Below are 22024 nucleotides of genomic sequence, written 5' to 3' on the forward strand. Positions count from 1 at the left end.
TTCAGCTTCAGCCAATTACGAACATCCCATACACTCGCCTACGGCCGTCGGGCACTGATAGAGGCACAACGACACCTCAGTCTGATCAAGATCTAAACGGATCAGGATTTGAGTGTTGTCGGCATACAAATAGCTAAAGAGCTTCCGATGCCGAGGGAGCGGGATGAGACTAATTAACGGCCAGATGTAAATTTGGACGAGAATGGGTGACCAGACCGAGCCCTGCCGAACCCCACAGATGAGGCATCAGGCGTCCGAAAGAAAAGAGGAAAGAAAAAGCACTGGAGTGCGATCAGCCAGGAATGACAAAAACCAGGCTAACACCTGACCCGAAATACCAATCTGAGTCAGGCCGGACAGCAAGGTGAGATGGTCTACAGTGTCAAAAGCCGCTGACAGATCTAAAAGAATCAGTGCACCCACCCCAACTGCATCGACCCGTGTGGCTGTGTCGTCCTGAACCGATACAAGAACACTTTTGGTGCCCCGGCCAGGCCTGAAGCCAGATTGAGCATGGTCGAGGAGTTTGGAAGATTCCAAGGAAGCAGAGAGAAGTGGTGAGACCAGAGATTCCAAAAGCTTCATATAAAAAGGTAGAAGAGAAATAGGACGAAAGTTGGAAAGAGATGGGTCCAGTTAAGTTTTTTCCAGAAGGGGAATCACCGTAACGATCTTCAATTCCGACGGGAGGACCCCCCCCCACTGACGAGAGATGTTTATAGCCGACGTGAATTCCGTTAATAGATCCCAAAGAGATCTTTCATGACTGCTAAAGGAACCACGTCTAAGGGGGAGCCTGACTTTGTGTTGTATGGCAGTAGATACCATAGCCTTAGTGAAGAACGAAAAAGAGGACCATTCTTTCACTTCCATCAAGCCACTCAAACCTAGCAATTCCCTCTCTGGATCAAGTACCGAGAATTGTATTGCAGATGGCCTAAATTTTCAATGCAAAGAACTGGGACAGAGAATTGCAGGGCTCCTGAGAAGGCCTTACCTGATGATGGGGTTATATTCACGGCATGTGAATCTATGAAAGATACCCATTCTGGAGAACAGGAGTTACAGGTAATTGGCTTATTCCTTATATTGAACACTATCATTCAAATTAGGACAGAAACCTTTCCACCTTTTGATGCACCTAATGACCTATTTGTGTGCCCTACAACTGATAAGGGGATAATCCCTTAATGGGTCCTTCTTCAATAGCCCTTTCTCTCATGGAATATTACTGGGCATTAGGGGTACATGGGATAAACTGGAAAAAACTGTTAGAAAGTTATGCAAAACGTTTACAGGAAACCTGGGCTGCCCTGAACTTAGAGCTGGGTGGTCTTTGTTCCTACCAAACTATGCCAACTAAGAAACAGCGAAGAAATGCAGATGGCCCGGTAACCTTTATAAATACCCTGTTGGATTTAGATAGTTGACTAATCCGGACCACTACATTGCACATCTTGTCACTTGGAAATGGAGCGTTTGATTTGCTGTTTTTTTTTTATCATCAATGTCTGCAATAGCCCCCAGAGTGGGTGCAAGATTTCCCCATTATTGGATTTCATGTATAATATTGATACACTTCGTAAGCGCCAATAAATATTCTGGATGGTTCATAATTGGTGGTGATTTTAACATCAAAATACGCAATGACCCAATCTTTGATGGAACTGAAGATGGTGTCTATAATCTACCACTTACCAAGATCTTAGATTCGCGGATGTGTGTGGATGGCTTGAAATTGTACAAGTGATTAATTGAATGGGGACTTTGAACTGCCAATGGCTGATTCCCCACTGATCAACCGGGCTATGCATTTATTTTATTTATTGGGTATTTATAATGCGTCTATACACAATGTGTTTCAAGGTGCGCAGAAAGACAGAGGGTGGCTGAACAGGGAGGACAAACAAACAATCCTACTATGCCTTGTGATAACCAGAAACTTGCACCTGCAGTAAGAGGAGTGGAGGATGCGGGGGGAGTGATGGCCAAAGCGGAAGGGCCAGTGAAGGAGTACCAGGGGAGGCCAGGTGGTCAGATGCAAGAAGAAGCGGAGAGTGAAGGGGGAAGGAAGGTTCACAAGCTAAGTGCGATGTAAGGGCTACAAAGGTGCAGGCCCAGCCAGACAACTGCAGGGGGAGGGGCCCGGATGGGCCCAGAGGGGTAAGTGCAGGTTTAGGGTTCGGGGGGGGGAAATCCGGGAGACCAAGGACAGGGTATAACTTGGTTGGGAGGGGGGGGAAGCCGGTGCCCGTATCATGGTGGTTCGTCCATTGATTATTATTGCAACTCGGCTAGTAGGTGGAATTTGATTGAGGAATTTAAGGAGTTACCGATTTATTCAGTGATCATTATGCGATCAACTTAAAAATGAACCCCTACTGAGGATCTGCCAGTGCAAGGATTCTTCCGGTCGGTTCTAGGAAGAAAATGCAACCCTTTGCGAAGAAGAAATGCAGAAGGCACCAATGGAGACCTCTTCAGAGCACCACATCACCAGACAGGGTAGGTAGGGGAGCGGGGGCGAGACTATTTTCAGCAACGGCTACTGCACATTGGCAACACAGGCATCTTTCCAGTCGCAATTGAAGACCTTGCAGTGCAGTAACCGTTGATGCTGGGAAGCTGAAAATTGGCAGGAAGGAGATTTATGAAACTACTGCAGAATGGTGACTTTTCTACCGAGTAGTCCATCTGGTCACCCAGGGATACTTTGAATGCTCAGGATGGCTAGATCCTCGAGAATGTGTCGAGACTGTTTGGTCCCACCAGTCAAAGGTTTGAAGCACTGGTTTGCAGACCTGGTAGTCCGTTAGAGCTTCACTGGGCCAAATGCAGGAAGGGATGCCGTTAGGCAAGATTGCATGTAGTAGCCCTATGGGAGACTACACCAGCCTTGTCCTCTTGGGACTAGGTAACCCAACCTTTGGTATAGGCCTGTACTAAACAAGTTGGTAGTTACTGAGCAGCCAGGCTTATCTCAAGAAGGGTCAATGTGAGCTATAGAGGTGCAACATAGAGATTCACAGTGACAGGTATTCAAATAACACTTATACTCACGGTTTCTTATTCAAATAATTATTAATTTAACAATCAGTTTAAGAATAAGCCTTCTTTAGAAAGGGCAATATGCAACAATAAAATACACTTCAAAAATACACCCCTTCAGTTTCAGTTAATTAGCTACCCTTTCTGGATGTTACACACATGCACTTCCTGCACCTTTGGGTGACTTCAATTGCTAAGACACTGTGGACATTGATATATCACTTGACACTTTATGTAATGCTGAGGTTGTGGGAAAAGGAATAGGTTGGGGAAGGAAACAAAGGTTAACAAGCTTCTCCAAACAGGTAAGCACTTTTCAGTTCCCCCAATGAAATAAAGGTTAACCCTTTCCCAGCTATACAAGTAACTTATGTTTGAATTTTTGAGGGACAGATGAACACAAAGTCAGAGGGTAAGAAGAGTCTTCAGGGAGCCAGGACAGCCAATGTCAATTAAGCAAAGTCTAGGGGAGCTGAGGCTGCTCTTGAAGATAGCAGAAAAGTCTTCCACAATGTTAAAGATAGTTTGTGGTTAAAAGAATCCCTGTTGGGCCACAAGCTGGGTGGCTTGTGAAGAGCAAAGATGCAAGCAACTCTGCAAAGGGCAACAAATGCAAGTCTCCAGTTAGAGCAAGGAAGCTACACACAACAAGAGGTAAGTACCCCCAGTTACACAGTACCTTGAGTCTGAAGAAAAGGTTCCAGCTGGCTTCTGTCCCTGTTGTAGTCCTGCAGATCCTGTTGTTCCTGGGCCTCAGTCGGGGGACAAGAGGGAGGATGTCTGGGGACTCCTGTAGTACGGTTTGAAGTACGGCAGCAGCAATGGGCTTACTCCAGATCAGCGGAACTTGGTTTCAGCTACTTGCAAATAGCACCACTGCGGTTCTTGGAGACCTTGTGGGCTCACCTTGCTTCTGGGATCCAGCACTCTGTTGTGGCTCAGGCTTGTAAAGATGCACTCAATAGGTTGCTGTTTTATTGCGCCAACAATAGTTTGTTCAATAATGATAGGGCATAATTGTGCTGTTTTGCCAATGTTCCTTTATTTGGGTCAACATTCCTTTTTAGGTCAAACGTTGTTTGTTCCTCTAATTCATAAAGTAATACTTTATTTGTATGGAGTCATGTTGTGGATAGTCTTCTATTACATGAATTTCATGCTTTTAATCTGGTGTATTGAATTCACTTCATTCAATCTTGATCTCTCTTCAATTTTATAAATTGAATATCTTTCATTCAATTTAGACTATTTCAGGCAACCTCGACGCGTGTTTCCCCGCTTGGGTCGTCTTGCTTCGAGGGAGTACTTGGGAACTTCCTGTAACTCGGGTCTGACTTAAAAACGATGCACTCGATTCTGGTGTTCATGTCCCACTAGGTTCCAGCAGCAGCAAAGTAGTACAGCCAACAGGGAGAGGGGTTCCATTCACGTTCGTCTTGGGGTCAGTTGGTCCCACCAACCCAAGGGAAGAAGTTGTCCTTTCCGGGTTTTCTAGTTGATTCGAAATTTGGAGCTTCGGCACTGCAGCAGGGCTTCACCAGGCAAACCAACAGTCTAGGAGGGTGCAGCAAGCTTCTCTTCCAGTTTCTTTTTCGGTTCCTTCGTTCAGTGGTCGACTCTGCCTTCCTTGCAAAAGACCTCACATTTTATGTATGTTTCTCCCATTCATCTGCAGGCCAGCCAGCCAGCCAATAACCTTTGGGTGCATTCCTGTAATCAAAGAGACTAAGCACAGAGAGTTTCGGGAACCTCACTTGCTTCCTGCCCTGCCAGAGGCAGGCTTCACTTGTGAATCCCACCAAAGACTAAATGAACAAAGGGACAAAAGCTGGTTTGGCGCGCAGAGTAAATCTCAAGAAGGACCTTGCAATCAAGATATGGTGAAAAAAGAAGACTGGGTCATTTTGACAAACTGGGCGCGGCAACCATGGGTGCAATTTTGCAGCTGAGGATTCGGTAATGGCCCAAAATGTCGCCCTCACAATTGCGACAGCCGAAATGCCTGATTTTGTTTTTTTAAACATCCCCTTTACACCACATATATATGTATGGGGGTATAGAATATTATACTAATATGGGGGGGAGCCAGGGGGTCTCCCCCTGCATATCTATGTGGTGTTAAGGGTTGTTTAATTAAATGTATTTTTGGTTTTTTAAGTTGGCATTTTCGGCCGTCGCATTTGTGTGTGGTTGCAGTGGTCGCACAAAGGTAGGAAAATTAAACCACGCCCACCAGCCATTAATTGTAGTAAGGGTACATGTAAAATGTTACATGAGACGTTAGACAAAGGGGATACTAAGTAACCGCCCAGCACTCCACAGAAGATGGTGTGTGTTGGGTCTACAAAGAGAAAAAGGTAAGTAAAGTCAATTTCAATTTACTGCTCTTGGAAACAGTGGTTTATCCAAGAGAAGGTATTTAAACTGCAGAGAAATCCAAAGGACTTCTCTGTGACACTGCACTAAGGGTGCTGTGTCACAATACAAAAAGGTGATGCCTATGGAGTTTGTCAGACTCGAAAACCAAAAGAAACTGAGTCCAAATCAGATAAATATACATGAGAGTGAGAAAAAGGTCTTACTCCAGGATAAAATGAAGTGTCCTAAAGTCCAGCAAAAGAGCTGGGGGTCTCTAAGGTATTAGGGAATTAACACGGAAATGATAATTCTTCCTAACAGATGCCAGTTATCTTCAGGATTTGTCCCCAGATTTTAAGTCGGCCGCTCTTCTGCACAGGATACTTGGCTCCACTGCTGATCTGAAGAAATGGCTCCAGGAGTCCTCTTATCCTAAATCTTGTCTGGAAGCAAGTCCAAGCTCACCAATGTTAAGCATCTGCACCATTCAATTAGCCAACAGGGGTCCAATCTGGGACCACTTTGGGTTTCAGTCATGCCACACATCCAGACTCTCTCTCCACCAATGTGGAGTTGGACCAGACAGTCCCACCCATTTTCCTGGGCCACGCACAGACAAAGGCAGCAGATTTCCTTGGCAAGATCGTGACCTTATCTGGGATTTTCTGACCTGAGAAGGCAGGAATGAGGCCAAACTATATGGCCAAAGAACAAACTCTTGTGACACTCCCATTTTAGGGCACTAGCCACGTTTAGTAGCCAGAAGCGGTAAATGCGAATGTGCACACTAAAAATAATTCAAGAATTGTAAAAATGTATCTGCTGCCACCAGCTTTTATTTAGGCACATATAAAAGTAACCACAAATCCCAAGTGTAAAAGACTAGGGTGATACAAAAGTATCACTGCTGCACTGTTAAGTTGCCAAACAAGACAAAAGGGAAACATAGTTTTGCACCTTGAAACATTTGTGTATGGGCGCGATATAAATAAAATATATCAGTACTGATGGTCTGAAGGACTGATCAGTTTCACCATGACAAAATGAGAAAAAGACAAGGGGTGAACCTGAAGGCTTCAATTTCTTGTAAAAAGTCAAGACTGGTTCAAAAACAAAAGCAAAATGTCTGTCAGGTCCATAGAATATGGAGGGAAACCCACACCATGTCTTAATTGCTGAACTATCCTTTGGCTTTTTACACAAAACAGTTCTTGAATAAAGTTAAGGTTTGCAACTACTTTTTGAAACCACGTAATTTAATAAATAAGTGCATCTATTAATGAGATTGACCTGGCATTTGGTCCTAGAAATGAAAAATGGATAGCTCGTAAAGCAGTATAACCGATTACTTGAAATTGTTTTCTTGGCGTTTGTCAAAATATTTGACATGGATGAAATCTAAACATGAGCAAGCTCTCATCACTAGAGCCAGGTTTCACCTGATCCCTTTGAGATCAGTTACAGCTAAGTGGTTGAGTCACGTGAAGAATGCACTGCTACCGGGAAGGATATAATGCACTTTATATTCTTCAGCTCAGTCTACTCTTTGATTCAACAGAATACAACTATCCCATTATTCGGAAATGTGGGTTTTACTCAATGCAGACAAGCATTTTATTTGATGGATCATACACTGCTGGTGGTGTGACCTTAACGAACCTTGGGGCCACAGGAGGATGTAAGATGGCATAGGAAGGATGTTCAGCAGCCAACAACAAAACTAAATGAGGGAGGAGCCAGTAGGGCCAAACCTGTTCCTAAAATTACAGTAGCAACTTTATTGCAAAATCCTCATGTAGCTTAGGTACACTTTTAGACTTCTAGGAAAAACCCAGCAGAATTGGGCAAGGGTTAGGGTTAGACGCACTTTAATTAGGGGCTGCCCTAAGCCAGCCCTCAAATCAAGGCAACTCACAGGAAGGTTTTCGTGGCCAGTAATTAGGCTTTCCCTAAAGAACACCAAACACCCAGGGTCCACCCACACAGTATACGCATTGGGTGCTCTAGAGCCAGAGATAAGTCTAAAGTGCAGATATAGGGTGTAGGGCTGCGCTTAGAGAGCCCATAGTTGCACAACAGCTATTTCAAGCCTGCCTTGTTGTTTTTTTTTTTAAGGACCCAGAAAACAAAATGGCTGAGAAGGACTTTAAAATACATTAGTACCCCAATGCCTTTCAAAAAGGTGCATTGGGCTACTTATGAAGTAATAGCAGGTGCACACCTGAAGAAGCCAAAACTAAATTGCAGTTTCCACAAGCCTACTCATCCAAAACCAATGTAAGATAAAATCATCCTAGTGCAAAATGGGGTGCTTTAAAAAAGGACCCCTGTCTTAGGAGCCATACTGGCTACCATAGGACCATATGTTAAAAAAGGTTGATTGGGTACTTTAGTAGAAGTCCCTCTGATCACTTAAAGAAAACAGATTCTTGGAAACCAAGGAGCAAAAAAGTTCAGGGTCCCATAAAGTGAGAGCAGAACCCCAAAGTGGTATTCTCCCCTAACGCTTATTAGTGGCGGCCAGCTATGGGATTGTTCTGCCATTTGATAAAGTCGTCAACAAATTGGAGGGATAGAACTAAAAGTTTAAGATCTACTTGGATGGCAGAATAGCTTCTGATAAACTTGTGACTCTATGGGAGATGCCCATGGTGTAGAATGTTACAGACAAGCACTTTATTTTTTCCATTCATTCTGTTGCGTCTTTTTGCACAGAAAGTTGTGCCTTTGCTTTTGTAGACTTATGATCATTGCTGTACAGCAGTCCAAGCTTTTTTCATGGTTCAGGTAAGCGGATGGTAATTGGTTGCTTTTGGTTTTTGTTTGCTTTTGATATGAAATGGATCTAAAAGGAAGACGTATTTTCGTATTTTTCTAGTCTATACATTTGAGTGATTGATCGGCGAAATTTTCAATATTTGTAGCTGTGATGTGTAATTGATGGCTCTACTTCTTTATTTTCAGGACAGAACAAAAATTTGCTGATCACATGAAGGAGAAGAGTGAGGCCAGCAGCGAGTTTTCCAAAAAGAAATCTCTTTTGGAGCAGAGACAGTATCTGCCTATCTTTGCAATCCAACAGGAGCTGCTAACAATTATCCGGTAATAATGCAACCCCTCCCTACCCTCTCCGTTCTCAACACCATACTTGGAATATTTATCACCAATATAGACATTTGAAACAATTTACACCTCATCCCCGTAGCCTGAGAACAATTGAACCTTCTTATCCAAAACCACCTCATGTTAAGCTCCCACCACTACCTGCATCTACTGCACATTCCTGTTCAGTAACTCGCTGCTTTCTCCTGCAAAACGTTCATGCCTGAAATAGTTTCACTTGAGCACACATTCATGTGCGGGCTCCCAACGCTGCTCTTAACTTCCATTGCAAAATTCTATCCGAGTTTTTCTCAAACACTTTATGTAAATGACACTCCACAATGAACCAGCCCCTACAGCTCTCACAATCCAATTCCAACTAACATGGGTCTGTGAAAACTGGACCAGGGTGAGCCCAGAATAGTGTAAATATAGTATGTTGGCGGACAGACTAGGCAAGACTCCCATCGTTTTTTCACCAAATGACTGTTACCACAAGCAGTATGGCAATCCAGATAGTTTGTTTTAATAATTTGCTCCATTCCTTTTTCTGAATACCACTGATGTGGGTTTTGGAGAAAGTGTTTGCAAAATTTTCACCAAGTTAGTCCAAACTCTCCCGGATAGATGTGACTGATCAGCAGGACTGCACTCTTAGACAGGAGAGAAACTAGTGTAAGAAACAGATCACACATGCACACAGCCACAGGAAGTAAATTATTGTCCAGACTGTATCTAGTGAAAAAATGTTTATTGTGCAGAAAAGTCAAGGTGCATATGGTAAATGCCACCCCAGGTACATACATAAAAGGAGTGAATGTGCTCAAATGGGTCACCACTTGCTCTTTAAATGCAAATAACACTCAGACAACATTTAATAGCATAGTTAATTGGGAGGAAAGGCGTGCTAGGCATATAATGCCTAAAATTAAAAATCAACATAATGTTCAGTTTTCAACTTAAGTCCCTGAACATGTTTTAAGAGTTTACAAGTAATGTACTCTTTGTATTTTATTTTAATTTTATTTGCACAACCTGTTTAATACAGAAACCTTTAGTCAAAAAAGGAAAACCTCCAGTATATGAGCAGTGCTACTCGAAGACCAGGATTAATCACGTCTGTAAGAAGCATAGAGCTTATTTCGTTATTGAGAAACAGGGGGCCCTTCCTGGTCCAGGCAGTCCTTTATGAATCTTACTGCTGCAATAGTCAGGCTGACCTTTTCGCCTTTCAAGACTGTAGACCACCATTTGTCCGATGGCAATGATGTAGTGGTCTCCACGAACCGAGCAAAGTATTTGGATCTTAATTCAGTCACAGCGTGTTGTAGATTTTCCAGCGAGTCAGCACTTTTACAAAACCTGCATGAACGTTTGTGGATGCTCCACCCTTTCCTTTCTGAGATAATCTCCATCGTAGGAAGGAGGTTAAGCCTAATCCTCATGAACTGTGTTGTATAAAAAGAATCTGGGAATTTCTTTATATTTATATAAGGTGGAGGTTGGCCATACGCCCTGGTCTCATTTGATAGCTGCAGATTAGCCGCTTCCCAAGTGGAGATCCAGTCTCTTTCCCAGAACTACTGCTTCACCCTGTCCGGATTTGCCAAAAACTCTTCACACGATACACCCAGATCTTCTAAGATTTTTACAAGCTCCGTCCCATGTTAACACTGCTTCGTTCACTCCGCTTGGTATCTCAGCTTTAATAACAGCAAAGATCGGGACTGGGCCAGCTTTTGAGTATTTTCCCAAAAAAGACAGTGATTTCCATTCAACAGCCGCCTTTAGTGAAATTAACCCCAACTCACCTCTTATAATCTGGATTGGTTTTGACCTCGGTAAACCAAGTACTCGCTTCCAGTATTGCCCTTCCAACGCTGGCCACGATTTTCCAGAGATGCCCATCATCACCTCTGTGCCATACGTCACTGTAGGCACTACTTTTGCTCTGTAAAATTCCATCACCGACTGTAAGGCAAATTCACAAATTCTTCATTTTAAAATGAGCTTGGTTGGTCAATGCTGTCATTTTTGCTTTCAGTGAGAGCGTGTTTTCCATTTCCCCCGGGTTTGTAGAAATCTGAATGCCCAGATATTTAAAGGAGTCAATACACTCAAGTATCTTTGGGCCCAAGCACCAAAAGAAAGTCTCCTTTTCCTTTCTATGCTTCTGGAGGTTAACGATCTTTGTCTTCTCGATGTTGATCGACAAGTCTTTTTGAACGGTATACTCCTCCAGTCGCCTCAATTGTCTGCAGGCCTACAGGAGTCATGTCTAGCAGGACTAAGTCATCTGCATAGAATAAACGTTGCCAGATTAAAAATGAACAGGGCCAAGGGACATCGTTGTTTAATGCCACGCCCTGTCATGATCCTTTCACTTAAGAGCCCAGATGCGTTTAGTCGGACTCTGAACAAAGTTTCAGCGTGGAGAGCCTTTATATGGGCTACCTGGTCTGCTGGGTAGTTCCACATCTGCAGTTTTTCCAATAGATGTCTATTGATTCTGTCAGCCTTAGACCGGTCCAAGAAGGCAAGATAGATTTTCTGAGTTTTATATAGCACTTTACTCTTCAACAGTGAAGAAAAAATATTGGTGCTCAGGTCCCCAGACCCATTGTGAAACCAAACTGCAAAGGGTCATGCCACCCATTTCTCGATGCCCACTCTTTCAGTCTAGAAATGTTGCTAGTTTTATATAGCGCTGCCTGGCCGTGGGGCATCTGGGCGTTGAAACATGGTTACATGGTTACATAAAGTAAATACCTATACATTGATTGTGGCACAGGGTAATATATACATATACATAGTTGTTTTGGTACAGGATATATGCGGTATGTACAGACAGTTGTAGAGTGAAAATGGTCAGTTTTAAAGATATACATGAATATTTGAACAGTAAGATATTTGCAAAGATATTTACATAGATATTTGAGCAGTAAGATATTTACAGGTTGTGGTGGCTATGTAAAAATCTATAAATATATGTACAAGTGTCGCAAGTGAGTGATATGTGGAGGCTTAGGCTTCTTTAGCGAGAAGCCAGGTTTTTGCATTTTCTCTGAAACGGTGGAAGGATGGTTCGGTTCTGAGGGCAAGTGGTAGTGAGTTCCAAATTTTCAAGACGAGCACAGGGAATCTTGTGCCACCTGCTCATTGGAGCTTGTGTCTGGGGACATTTAAGCAATGGGTTTGAGCTGATCTGGTAGGCCGAGATGGAATATTGCGTGTGAAGTTGTCTGCGAGGTATCTGGGGGCTTGGTTGGACAGGCACTTGTGGGTCAGGGAGAGTGTTATGTACTCGATTCTTTGGGCTACAGATAGCCATTGGGTGGATTGTCTCGGGTCTGAGATGTGTTCCGATTTTGGTATATTCAGGGCTGCTCTTAGAGCATTGTTTTGAATTACTTGTAGCTTGTTGATGTTCTTTTGGCTAGTGCCCAGGTAGAGTGCATTACAGTAGTCGACTTTTGAAAGTACTAGAGCTCTGGCTAAGGTTGTGCAATTGCAAGGCGATAGATAGGGCCTGCAAGTGTTGATGAGCTTGCATGTGTAGGCGGAAGAGGATGAGATGGCATTGATTTGTCTAGTTAATGTGAGGGAGGAGTCAAGGTATATCCCTATGGTTTATTTGAACATCTTTTTATTTATTAGTATGTCAACAAATAAATTACAGAACAGTATGATACAGAAATGAATAGTAAGCCAAATGATACAATTCAAAAGCATTCTTTTTTTTTATTTAAGTTGATTTAATCAAGAATAATTCTTGATTTTACAACATATATAGAAATTACAATAAAATTGACTGATAAAAACAAACATGTTCACTTATGTCACAGCTATAAACCTAAAAAGTCTTTTGCATACAGTTTCAAACCAGATCTTATGTAAATATAGTATCAACTAGTTTAAACATTTATCATTTATCAATACAATTATCAAACATGTAACACAGGTTCGGCCCTGGATAGGGCAACAAAGGTAAAATTAAAGGAATGGTAAAAAAAAAACTAATAATGAGATTATAATTAACAGTTAAGTAGTTATGTAAGATGGAACCTATACAGTCAGTGGTTACTAGTAGGATCAAGTTTGTAAGAGAGGTTTAAAGATTGTAAAAAATTTAATATAGCGTATCTCACTGCTTTCCTCTCGGCATGGAATAAATATCCCCAGGCTCTTTCCCGTGATAGTTCATAGTGGTCTACAAACAGGAATTTAAGATGAATAGATTGCTTAGCATCTAGGTGTAGACAACCAGTGCAAAGATGTTGGAGGGTCGCCATTTCTAGATTACAGAATCGACACGGAGCATCTGATTTAGGAAGTAGTTTGCGTATGTATGACACTTCATGCGTTGACCACAGATTAAATCGAATGCGTAGATACAAGATTCCGGTGGCGAGCATTTGGGAATTTAACAAGATAACTTTCCATCGATCCATGTTTTTTCAGGGCAAAGGGATTTTGTTTAAATTTCTGATATTTAAAACGGGCTGATTGAGTCTTGATCCAGTCTGCTTCCCAGAGACGAGATTTTGATCTGTCTGGGTTACAACATAATGTCTCGATTGAAAAGCCAGCATCCTCCATTTCTTTAATTAGAAGGCGCCAAATGCTGGGAAACTTACCTGTTGAATTTAAAAGATATAAGGCCAGTATCCCCAGTAGATCTGTTGAGGAGGCAGTCATGACACATTTGCGGTAAAGACTACACATCCTCCATTTATATTGGGCATACAAAGATATCAGGCCAAGCTTGTGTCTGATGATGGATTCTGAGGTTGGAAGATTTAGAGCTGCTTTCCAATACAGACTTTCAAATTTTGTCCTATATTGATATAATTGGTCTGCATGACCTTCAGAGCCATAGAGAACTACCGGCACCATTTTTTGTTTGTAATAGATTGCTAAGGGCATAATAGAAAACGTACAAAACCTATTCTTTGATGCATGTCTGAGACAGTGCTGTTTACTTTCACCTGAATTGAAGCCTCATATTGCGATTTGATTGTTTGACTTGTTATCAAAGTCCCTAGGTATATGTAGGACTGAACAGAGGTTAGTGATGCATTCTGCAAAGGCCAGTGTAATTTTGCAATACAATGTCTCACATTGCCGCATTGAACTACTTTGCTTTTTGATACATGAATAGTGATGTAATTCGCAATTGTATATTAAGGGCATTTAACAATTTGCGGAGTCCTTTGGGAGTCTTTGATAATAGGATCATGTCATCAGCATATAGCAGATATTTCACTTGATGGCCATCGAGTATGGGCGGATCAGCTGTAATTCCTAGGAGCTCTTTACCAATATCAGAAATAAAAAAAATTAACATTGCTGAGCCCAGCAAACGTCCTTGCTTTAGGCCACGAGACATAGGTATCAGATTTGACAATAGACCCTCGCTTGATAGTTTTACTTGGACGGAGGTTGCAGTGTGGAAATCAATTATCCATTTAAGGATGTGCCAAGGGCAACCTGTTAGGGAGAATTCTCTGTAAAGGCTAATTTCCCAAACCTAGTGAGTCCCCCAGCAGCTTTGCTGGATTTGTGGGGTTTATTTTTTTCTCCTGCTAAGAGTGAGACTCTTTCTCCCACTCTTGGGCATGATTTGAGAATGTCCTTTGACTTTGTAATGTGTTTTATGGGCTATGGGGTCCTTTACCCCATAGGGCTTCATGTGTTTTTGGTATATGGGTTCCACAGCACCCTCCGTGCCGTAACCCAGGGGTGTCGTAGCGACCCCCAAACATAGACTCCATACCCTGGGACTGACTGGCTCCCAGGGCATGTAAAGTCACCATTGGCTTTACTAGTCTCAAATTGTGAACAGTACCAGTACAAACCATCATATTGTGGACGTACTGGTCGGGGCAATTCGATTGCCCTGGGGTCTGTTGTTTGAGGGGGCACTGTCCAGTCCCCCCGACCGAGTTTTGGCTGGTGGCAGTGGATACTACTTTTTATATTCGACCGCGAATATATCCCTATGGGATTTTCCCATTGTTCGAGGCTACCACTTTTTAAAATAGCCTCAAACATACCGCCGGTTTTTAAATTAATATAAATTCACCGGTTGATATTTTTTGCCGAAACTTGGTTCCAAAATGGCGTTTGTGTTCGCTTCTGTGACTCCAACCTAAGTCGAGCCCTTTGTTCCACTTTTTGGCGGGCTTCGCCACAGAAGCCTCCAAAAGTGGTGCCACTCTGTCTGGGTACCACAGGAGGTGTGGGAGGGGGTTTAGGCACCCTGGACTGAGTTTCCTCGGCAACTCAAGTCGCACTCTTGTGTGATTGGCCCATGTGGTGAGCCGCCCGGCTCACCACTTAGCATGTTTGAGTGACAGCTAGGCTGAATGAATGGGGGTTTTCTGCATAAAAGCAGGGCTTTGGGGACTGGAACTTCAGAAGTCGCCACAGGACCTAACGAATCCGAGGAGGGAGAAGCCGAGCCGACCTGCAACTACGACACCACCGGTGGAGCCCTGCTGAACCGTCTCACCACTTTTCCCGACGACAGAGAAGATCTCCAGCCCGGAGAGTCTTCTTCTTTGACTGGTGGGGATAAGCAGTTTGCCCGTCTTTACGCCTTCCTGGACCATCTCGTGGCCGCCTTGCCTGTGCCAAGCACCCCGGCAACCGGAATACCACGGTTTACCACTACCGCGAAGTAAAGGGTGGTACCTTGTAACCGGGAAACTCTGCGGCTGTTTCTTCCCTGGCAGTGCAACGACCTTCAGCTTTCCTCCACGTCGAGACCTCCTCTTCCTCTGGACGAAACACTGACTTGCACCCGCTGCCAGGAACAACTATCCCCGCTGGAGCATTCTTCCCACTTTCAGGTACTGTGTCCCGCCTGGCTTCCCTTGCAACAGATCGTTCGGGGTGACAGTAAATCCTCGACTTTCTAACCTGGGTTAGCCTGGGACCTGTTAACTAACTTTTCCTGACTTAATCTCAATCTTTTTGTGAACTATTTACAAAGACTCTTTTGGCATAACCCCACTGTGTGATCCTGGACACATTTTGCTTGCTCTCTAAGAGTGGGTCTGGCATTTGAACTTCCTTGCTCTCCAGTAGACTGCCTAACCTGCCTCACTGTGGTTCTTTGAAAAGTATTGAAATTTGTGTGCTTTCATCACTCTGCCTTTTTCCCTCCCTTTTTAATAACTTATTAGAGTGCCATCTTATGTTAAGTGCTCACCTCTGTCTGAAAATAAGTGGTGTTTCTCAGTAAGACTTGTCTAATAAGTAATCGGGGTTGTATATATATGATAGTGACTGTGTGTTGAATTTACTTACCTCTTTTTGCGCTAGTGTAATTTACAAGTGTGTCTTTAAATAAATATATACTTTTACACCAAAGCTCTGGTCAGTGTTTGCTTGTGCTACTGTGTCTCTGTACCTATTGTGTATACTCTATATACTGCCTAACTCATCTTGAGAGAAGTCTGACTGCTCAGCCACAGCTACCAGGTACATTTGGGTGGTACAGACTGCTACCAATTGGGTTTACTGCCAACCACCTGTAGTCCTAAATCTTTTGCAGTGGTCCCTAAAGGAAATGCACAGGTTTCTGCCTAACACAACCTCTGTCTAGTAACTTCTTAAATAGTAGTTCGCGAGGGACCGCGTCAAAAGCCATGTGAAAATCTATGAAGGCCAGGTAGAGTGGGTAATTACGTTGGCTTGCCAGTGATTGGATGCAGCATAGTGTCACTATATTAATGGACGTAGCAACACCTGGGAGAAAACCTGTTTGAAAGGGATCTCGCATGTTAGAGCAGTCCAGCCAGTTCAGGACCAACCGTGCAAATATTTTTCCAAGGCATTCAACAATTGCAATGGGGAGATACGACTTGGGATCACATCTATCGCCCTTTTGAAAAATTGGTAGAATTATGGATTTTTTCCATGAATTTGGAATCATCCCTACAATGAACACATGTTTGAATATCAGGTGTAATGTTTGGGCCCACTCCACAGGATTTTCTTTCAGGAGACCATTGTGAAGACCATCGGGGCCCTTAGCCCTAGACCGACTCAAGGTTGAAATGCAGATTAAGATGGTTTCAACCTCTATTGGAAAGGAATACAGCATGTTATGACCCAATGTAGACCATTCAAATGGATCGAAGTACAGCGGGCTATAGAGTTGCCCAAAGTAGGATTGCCATAAATCTCGCGAAATTGCATTGCTCTGTAAAGCTCCTTGAAATTGCGGAGCAGCATTGTTAAGACAAGCCCAAATTCCACTGGTCGATTATTTTTTTATTTTATTTTTTTTAATAATTTGGTGGAGCATATGGTCATTATCATGGTGATATTGAATCGCACTTCGTTCTTTTATTATTTTTCGGAAGCATCTTTTCGTAAAGTACTATTGTCCTCTTAGAGAACATTGGTTTCATCAGGGATTAATGGCCTGTCACCTTGGATCAAACCTGGCTGCAGGTCATCTTTGATCGGTGTTCTCACAGATTGATTAGAGACCAGGGGATATGTCTCCTGAGGCATAGAGGATTTTGAAGAGGGTTGAAAATGGGAAGATAAATTTGGTTATGCACTAGCTACGAAATTTTTTTGTGGCATTTTCCAGGTTTCGCTACAGTACCAATTGGCTGTTCAATGAGGACTGTTTGGTAACTCACCTTGCCTTCCATAAATTCATAGAGCTTTGCTAACGCCAGCAGAGCTGTGTTCATTGCACTCAGAGTATTATTGAGTGCTGGAGCCTCCGGGAAGGAGAAGCAAGTCGATCGACCCTTCTGGATGAAAAATTCTGGGTTAAGCATGTCATCATTGAACTTAGTCCATCTAGGAGTTGGAGCAATGAATGAGGGCGATTAGTCAACACAATGTATGTGTGATTTGTTAATCGCCTCTGGTATGAAACTTTGATTAAGACTTGGATCAGCCATGCCTTCAGAGAGGCATCACAGGCTTGATGTGGATTTCGTTTATAGTCGCCATAGTACTTTCATGTAGATGAATTAGATCGCCTGTGTTAGAGCATATGTACATTACGCCCTGGGAAGACACACTGGATCTATTCGAGGTGTTCATGAAGTCTAATGCTTCGTCATCGACATCTCCAGTGAGTGTCAGAGAGTCCCACTCGGCCCTCAAAATTGGCTCTGCCAGGGCTGGCCACGGCATGGGTACTAGAAGATTTGATGAAGCAATATGGGCCTTTGTTGGCACCGGGCCTTTTGCTCGGTCCTCATGGTCCACACATACTGAAATAAGGGTGTTGTCTGTCATTTCATTGCTTGTTTCTTTTACCTCGGCAGACACAACATTACGGTCAGAGGGGCAAAAACTGCCGGTTGTTAGGCAAGTAGCAACCGTGGGGGCATCGGTGGAAACCTGCCATGCAGTTCGCGTGGAGGCGGGCAAGGGATAGGGGATTACAGTTGAATAGGGGCGGCCATCGATTTCATTAGGATGGCGTTGGTTTGCATACGCTTCCTTGAAATAGTATGCACGGATATCTGTTAACCAGGGAAGTGTGTGCATCCCCTTTTTAGTTAGTTCGCCGATTCAAAGTAACATGCTTAGTGTCCGCCATTATTGGTTTCTCCTGCACATGGCGAGCAGCATCTTTAGGCGAGCAATGCGGCAGAGGCAAGGAGGGCATGCCTGTTTTAAGTGTGAACCTTGAAGTAACCATGATTACAATAACGATATCAGGAAAATAATAAATTAATTTTACTAAATAAAAATGAAAAATGTTTTAAAGTTAAAAAGAAAAAAAGATACCGTGAACAAAAAAACAGCACCCTACTCCCGCTTGACAGCGAGACAGCAAATTCACTTGGCAAATCCACTTGCCGAATTCGCGCACGCCAAGTCTTTTATGTGGATTGGCATGACTCAACTGGGGGCTGTCTCAGAGCAGCTGTGGGGAGAAACAAAAAAGAAACACAGTAACTTTAAGGGAACTGCGTAGCAATGGTTCAGGTGGTCGTTGCTAGGGACATGTGCTGATATCGTCTTTTCGAGCCACGCTTCAAAGCAGTGCAACAAAGTCTAGTAGTCGTACCTAGCCAATCAAAATGGCTCCAGCTCGAACAGAGGGTGTTCTAATGGCGAGTCAGAGGCAGGAGTTTCGCAGGGCGGTGGAGTCAGGACAGCGAGACAGCAAATTCACTTGGCAAATCCACTCAATCATTCAACTAAATTGCATATCTATAAACAAACATCACAATCAAGTAACCCCCCAGACATGCTAAGAAACCTTTAATTTATGCAGACAATAAAAGAGCAAATCACAATAGTAAAAAAAATCCAATATAGGTCACAGACACCAACACCACACAAACACCAGACCAAACCACCCAAAAAGTATAACAATTAATAATATTTTTTTGTTATCGATATTTTTTACCCACTCATCACATTTATCCACAGCCCATATAATCAATAATACAAGGCATTGAATGGTCCCCAAAATAGATTGTACACCTCTTCTTTAAATGAGAGCTTTTAAAATTTCGATAAAATGCATAAATCAACCAACCAGTCTTCGACTGTTGGCTTCTTCCTAGTTTTCCAAACCAGAAGGATCTGTCTCATGGCCATCAATAAAGCCTTATCTATCCAATTGCTATATTTCAAAGAACTTTTACACCTACCTCGATGTAGAAATAAGATAATATTCCCACCCGATCTCTGTAAAACTACATCCAAAATCAAATTAATCCTATCAATCACATCATTCCAAAAATATCGAACTCTAGAGCAACTCCAGAGAAGGTGTAGAAGGGTACCAATTTCATTTCCACACCCCCAACATAAATTATCAGTTTGTAGCCCCAGTTTATACATGTTAACTGGTGTTCAGTACACTCTACCTACTACTTTCTGTCTAATCAGATGCAAGTTCAAATCAGTACCCACATTGGCACCCAACCTAAATATATCCTTCCATTCCATATCAGTGAAGTTCGTATTTAGATCATCCAACCACACCGTTCTCAATTTATCCCATGCCACAATATGTTTGTTTTCCAATTGCATAAAATGCATGTATGTACGCGCAGAATATTCCTGTCCAGTAAGCAGTTGAGACAATGCGGGTTTGGTCCCTAAGGAATTACCAACCATGCCTTTCCTGAGAGTAATCGGGGAGATCAGTTCTACATATTTTTGTCTTTCTCTTTGATGCAGCCCAAATTTCCTCTGTATTTCCTCAAATGTCAAAAGACGATCTCCATCTAATACATCACCCAGTGTCAAAACCCCCTTCCAAACCCAATTCTGCCATATCAGGCATCTGTTGTTTAATTGCATTATGCCAGAGAGAAGAATCTTCACTAAAGCCATATGACGGACTATTCTCTCCAAACCATAACCGCATGGTCTGCCTGGTTGCCACTATTGACTTTATCTTTAATCTACTGACCGACATATTACCCTTGGTATAAAGGTTATTTAATCGATACGGACTGCAAACCTCTGTCTCTATGCGAAGCCAGATAGTACCTTTGAAATCATCATTTGTATAATAAGTTCCCTTCTTGAGCAGAAACGCCTTACAATACTTGTATAAATCTGGATAACCAAACCCACCTCCTTCCACACGCTGCATCAACATAAATCTTGTAATCTGCTGTCTTTTGCCCATCCCCCACAGGAAACATTGAAAAATGTTATCAATTTGCAAAATTTGTTTTTGGGAAATTAGTAATGGAATCGACTGAATTATATATAACACTTTTGGTAACAAAATCATCTTTATCGCTTTTATCTTTGCCCATAATGATACATGAAGTCTTTCCCATCTTCTTATTGGATACACAATTTTATCCATGAGTTTATCAATATTATATTGCATAATTTTCTTCAAATCACCAATGATGTGTATATCAAGATATTTAAAACACTCAGGGGACCATTTGCACTTCCATACCTTTAGAATGTCTCTACTACACTCTTTAGACAGTGGGAAAATCTGTCTTGTCCCAGTTTATCTTATGACCAGAAATCTCACCCACTTCCTCAAACATCCATCTCAGAACCAAACCACATTGTTCTGGGTTAGATAGTAGGACCAACATGTCCGCATAAGACAAAACTTTAACCTCTACTCCTCCAACACATAAACCTTTGATTTCTCCACATTGCCTAATATAAGCAGCCAAGTGCTAAGTCAAACAAAAAACGCGACAGAGTGCACCCTTGTCGCGTGCCTTTGGACAATGAAAGACTCTGATATTAAACCATTCACAGTCACCATTGCTTTAACCTCATAATGAATACACTTAATCATTTTTCATAAAGGTTAGTCTAAAGCCCATTTTTAATAAGGTGTATTCCAAAAACCTCCAATTAACCCTGTCAAACGCTTTCTCTGCATCAAATAACCCAATGACCCCCTTTGACTTTTTATTATGATGCACCCCAATTACATTCAAAACAGTCCTGATGTTATCATATCCATATCTACCTAGGATAAATCCCATCTGAGACTCATCCGCCAGATCTCCCATATTGACCATAAGCCTCTTTGCCCATATTTTCGTAAAAATCTGCATTTTTTGTTATCCTTTCAGGCTTAGGAATGACAATAATCATCGCATCAGTCATTGATTCACATACAGTTCCCGACTCTAAAAAATCATTAAACAGAACACATAAAATTGATGATATTTGCTCAACACATTTTTTATAAAATTCTGAAACAATCCCATCTGGCCCTGGTGATTTTCCAACTTTCAATTGCAATATTGCATTAGTAACCTCAGCCACATCTATCGTAGATTCAAGAATCCATTTTTTGTCATCCCGAAGTGCTGGAAGGTTAACTTTATCAAAAAAAGGCCACAAATCTGTTTCATTAGGATGCAACTGCTCCTTATATAACTCTTTATAAAATAGTCTAAACTCTTCACAAATATCATCACTCCTATGAAATACTTCACCTTCATCATTTTCAATCGATGAAACGCACTTTTCCGCCATCAGACCATTAAGATTTGCCAGAAGTCTTCCATTTCTGTCTTCAAATTCCTAAAAAAGCTGTTTTGTATAAAACAAGCTCTTCCCCGCTTGTGATTGCAAAAGTATCTTTAATTCCTCTTTTAATTTGTTCACTTTTTGTTTCATGCTATTCTTTTCCACTTGCGCACAACTCCTTTGTAAATCCATAATCTCCTTCTCTAACCTTTCAATCTTTTCTTTTTTTCTCTTTTTAGCTTTGTGAAGTTCTACAAATCAATTCACCCTGCAAAACAGGCTTAAAACAGTCCCATACAATCTTAACGTCTGGCGATCCATTATTTTCCTCAAAATATTTCCGAACAAAGTCATCTAGTCCTACATTAATCAACGGGTCATTAAGGGAATTGGCTTGCATTCTCCATCTGTTCTTTTTATGAATAGTATGTAAATTGACTTTCAAATCTATTAGCGCATGATCAGAAATACATCTCTCCCCAATACTGGAACTAAACATTTGATCATCTAATTTATCACTAATCAAAAAAAATCTATCCGAATT

General features: G+C 42.2%; 1 protein-coding gene across 1 annotated transcript in view; it reads left to right on the plus strand.

Annotated features, from left to right (window-relative positions):
- The window catches only part of DHX38 (DEAH-box helicase 38), a 2105687-nt gene that overhangs the window by 839273 nt on the left and 1244390 nt on the right, over positions 1-22024 (plus strand). Inside the window, exon 12 of the mRNA XM_069635507.1 lies at positions 8371-8508. Coding sequence (XP_069491608.1) covers positions 8371-8508 — 138 coding nt within the window. The remainder of the gene's footprint in view (positions 1-8370; positions 8509-22024) is intronic.

This window comes from Ambystoma mexicanum, chromosome 1q (assembly GCF_040938575.1).
Source record: "Ambystoma mexicanum isolate Mex_15411 chromosome 1q, UKY_AmexF1_1, whole genome shotgun sequence".
In the NCBI taxonomy this organism is placed as follows: Eukaryota; Metazoa; Chordata; class Amphibia; order Caudata; family Ambystomatidae; genus Ambystoma; species Ambystoma mexicanum.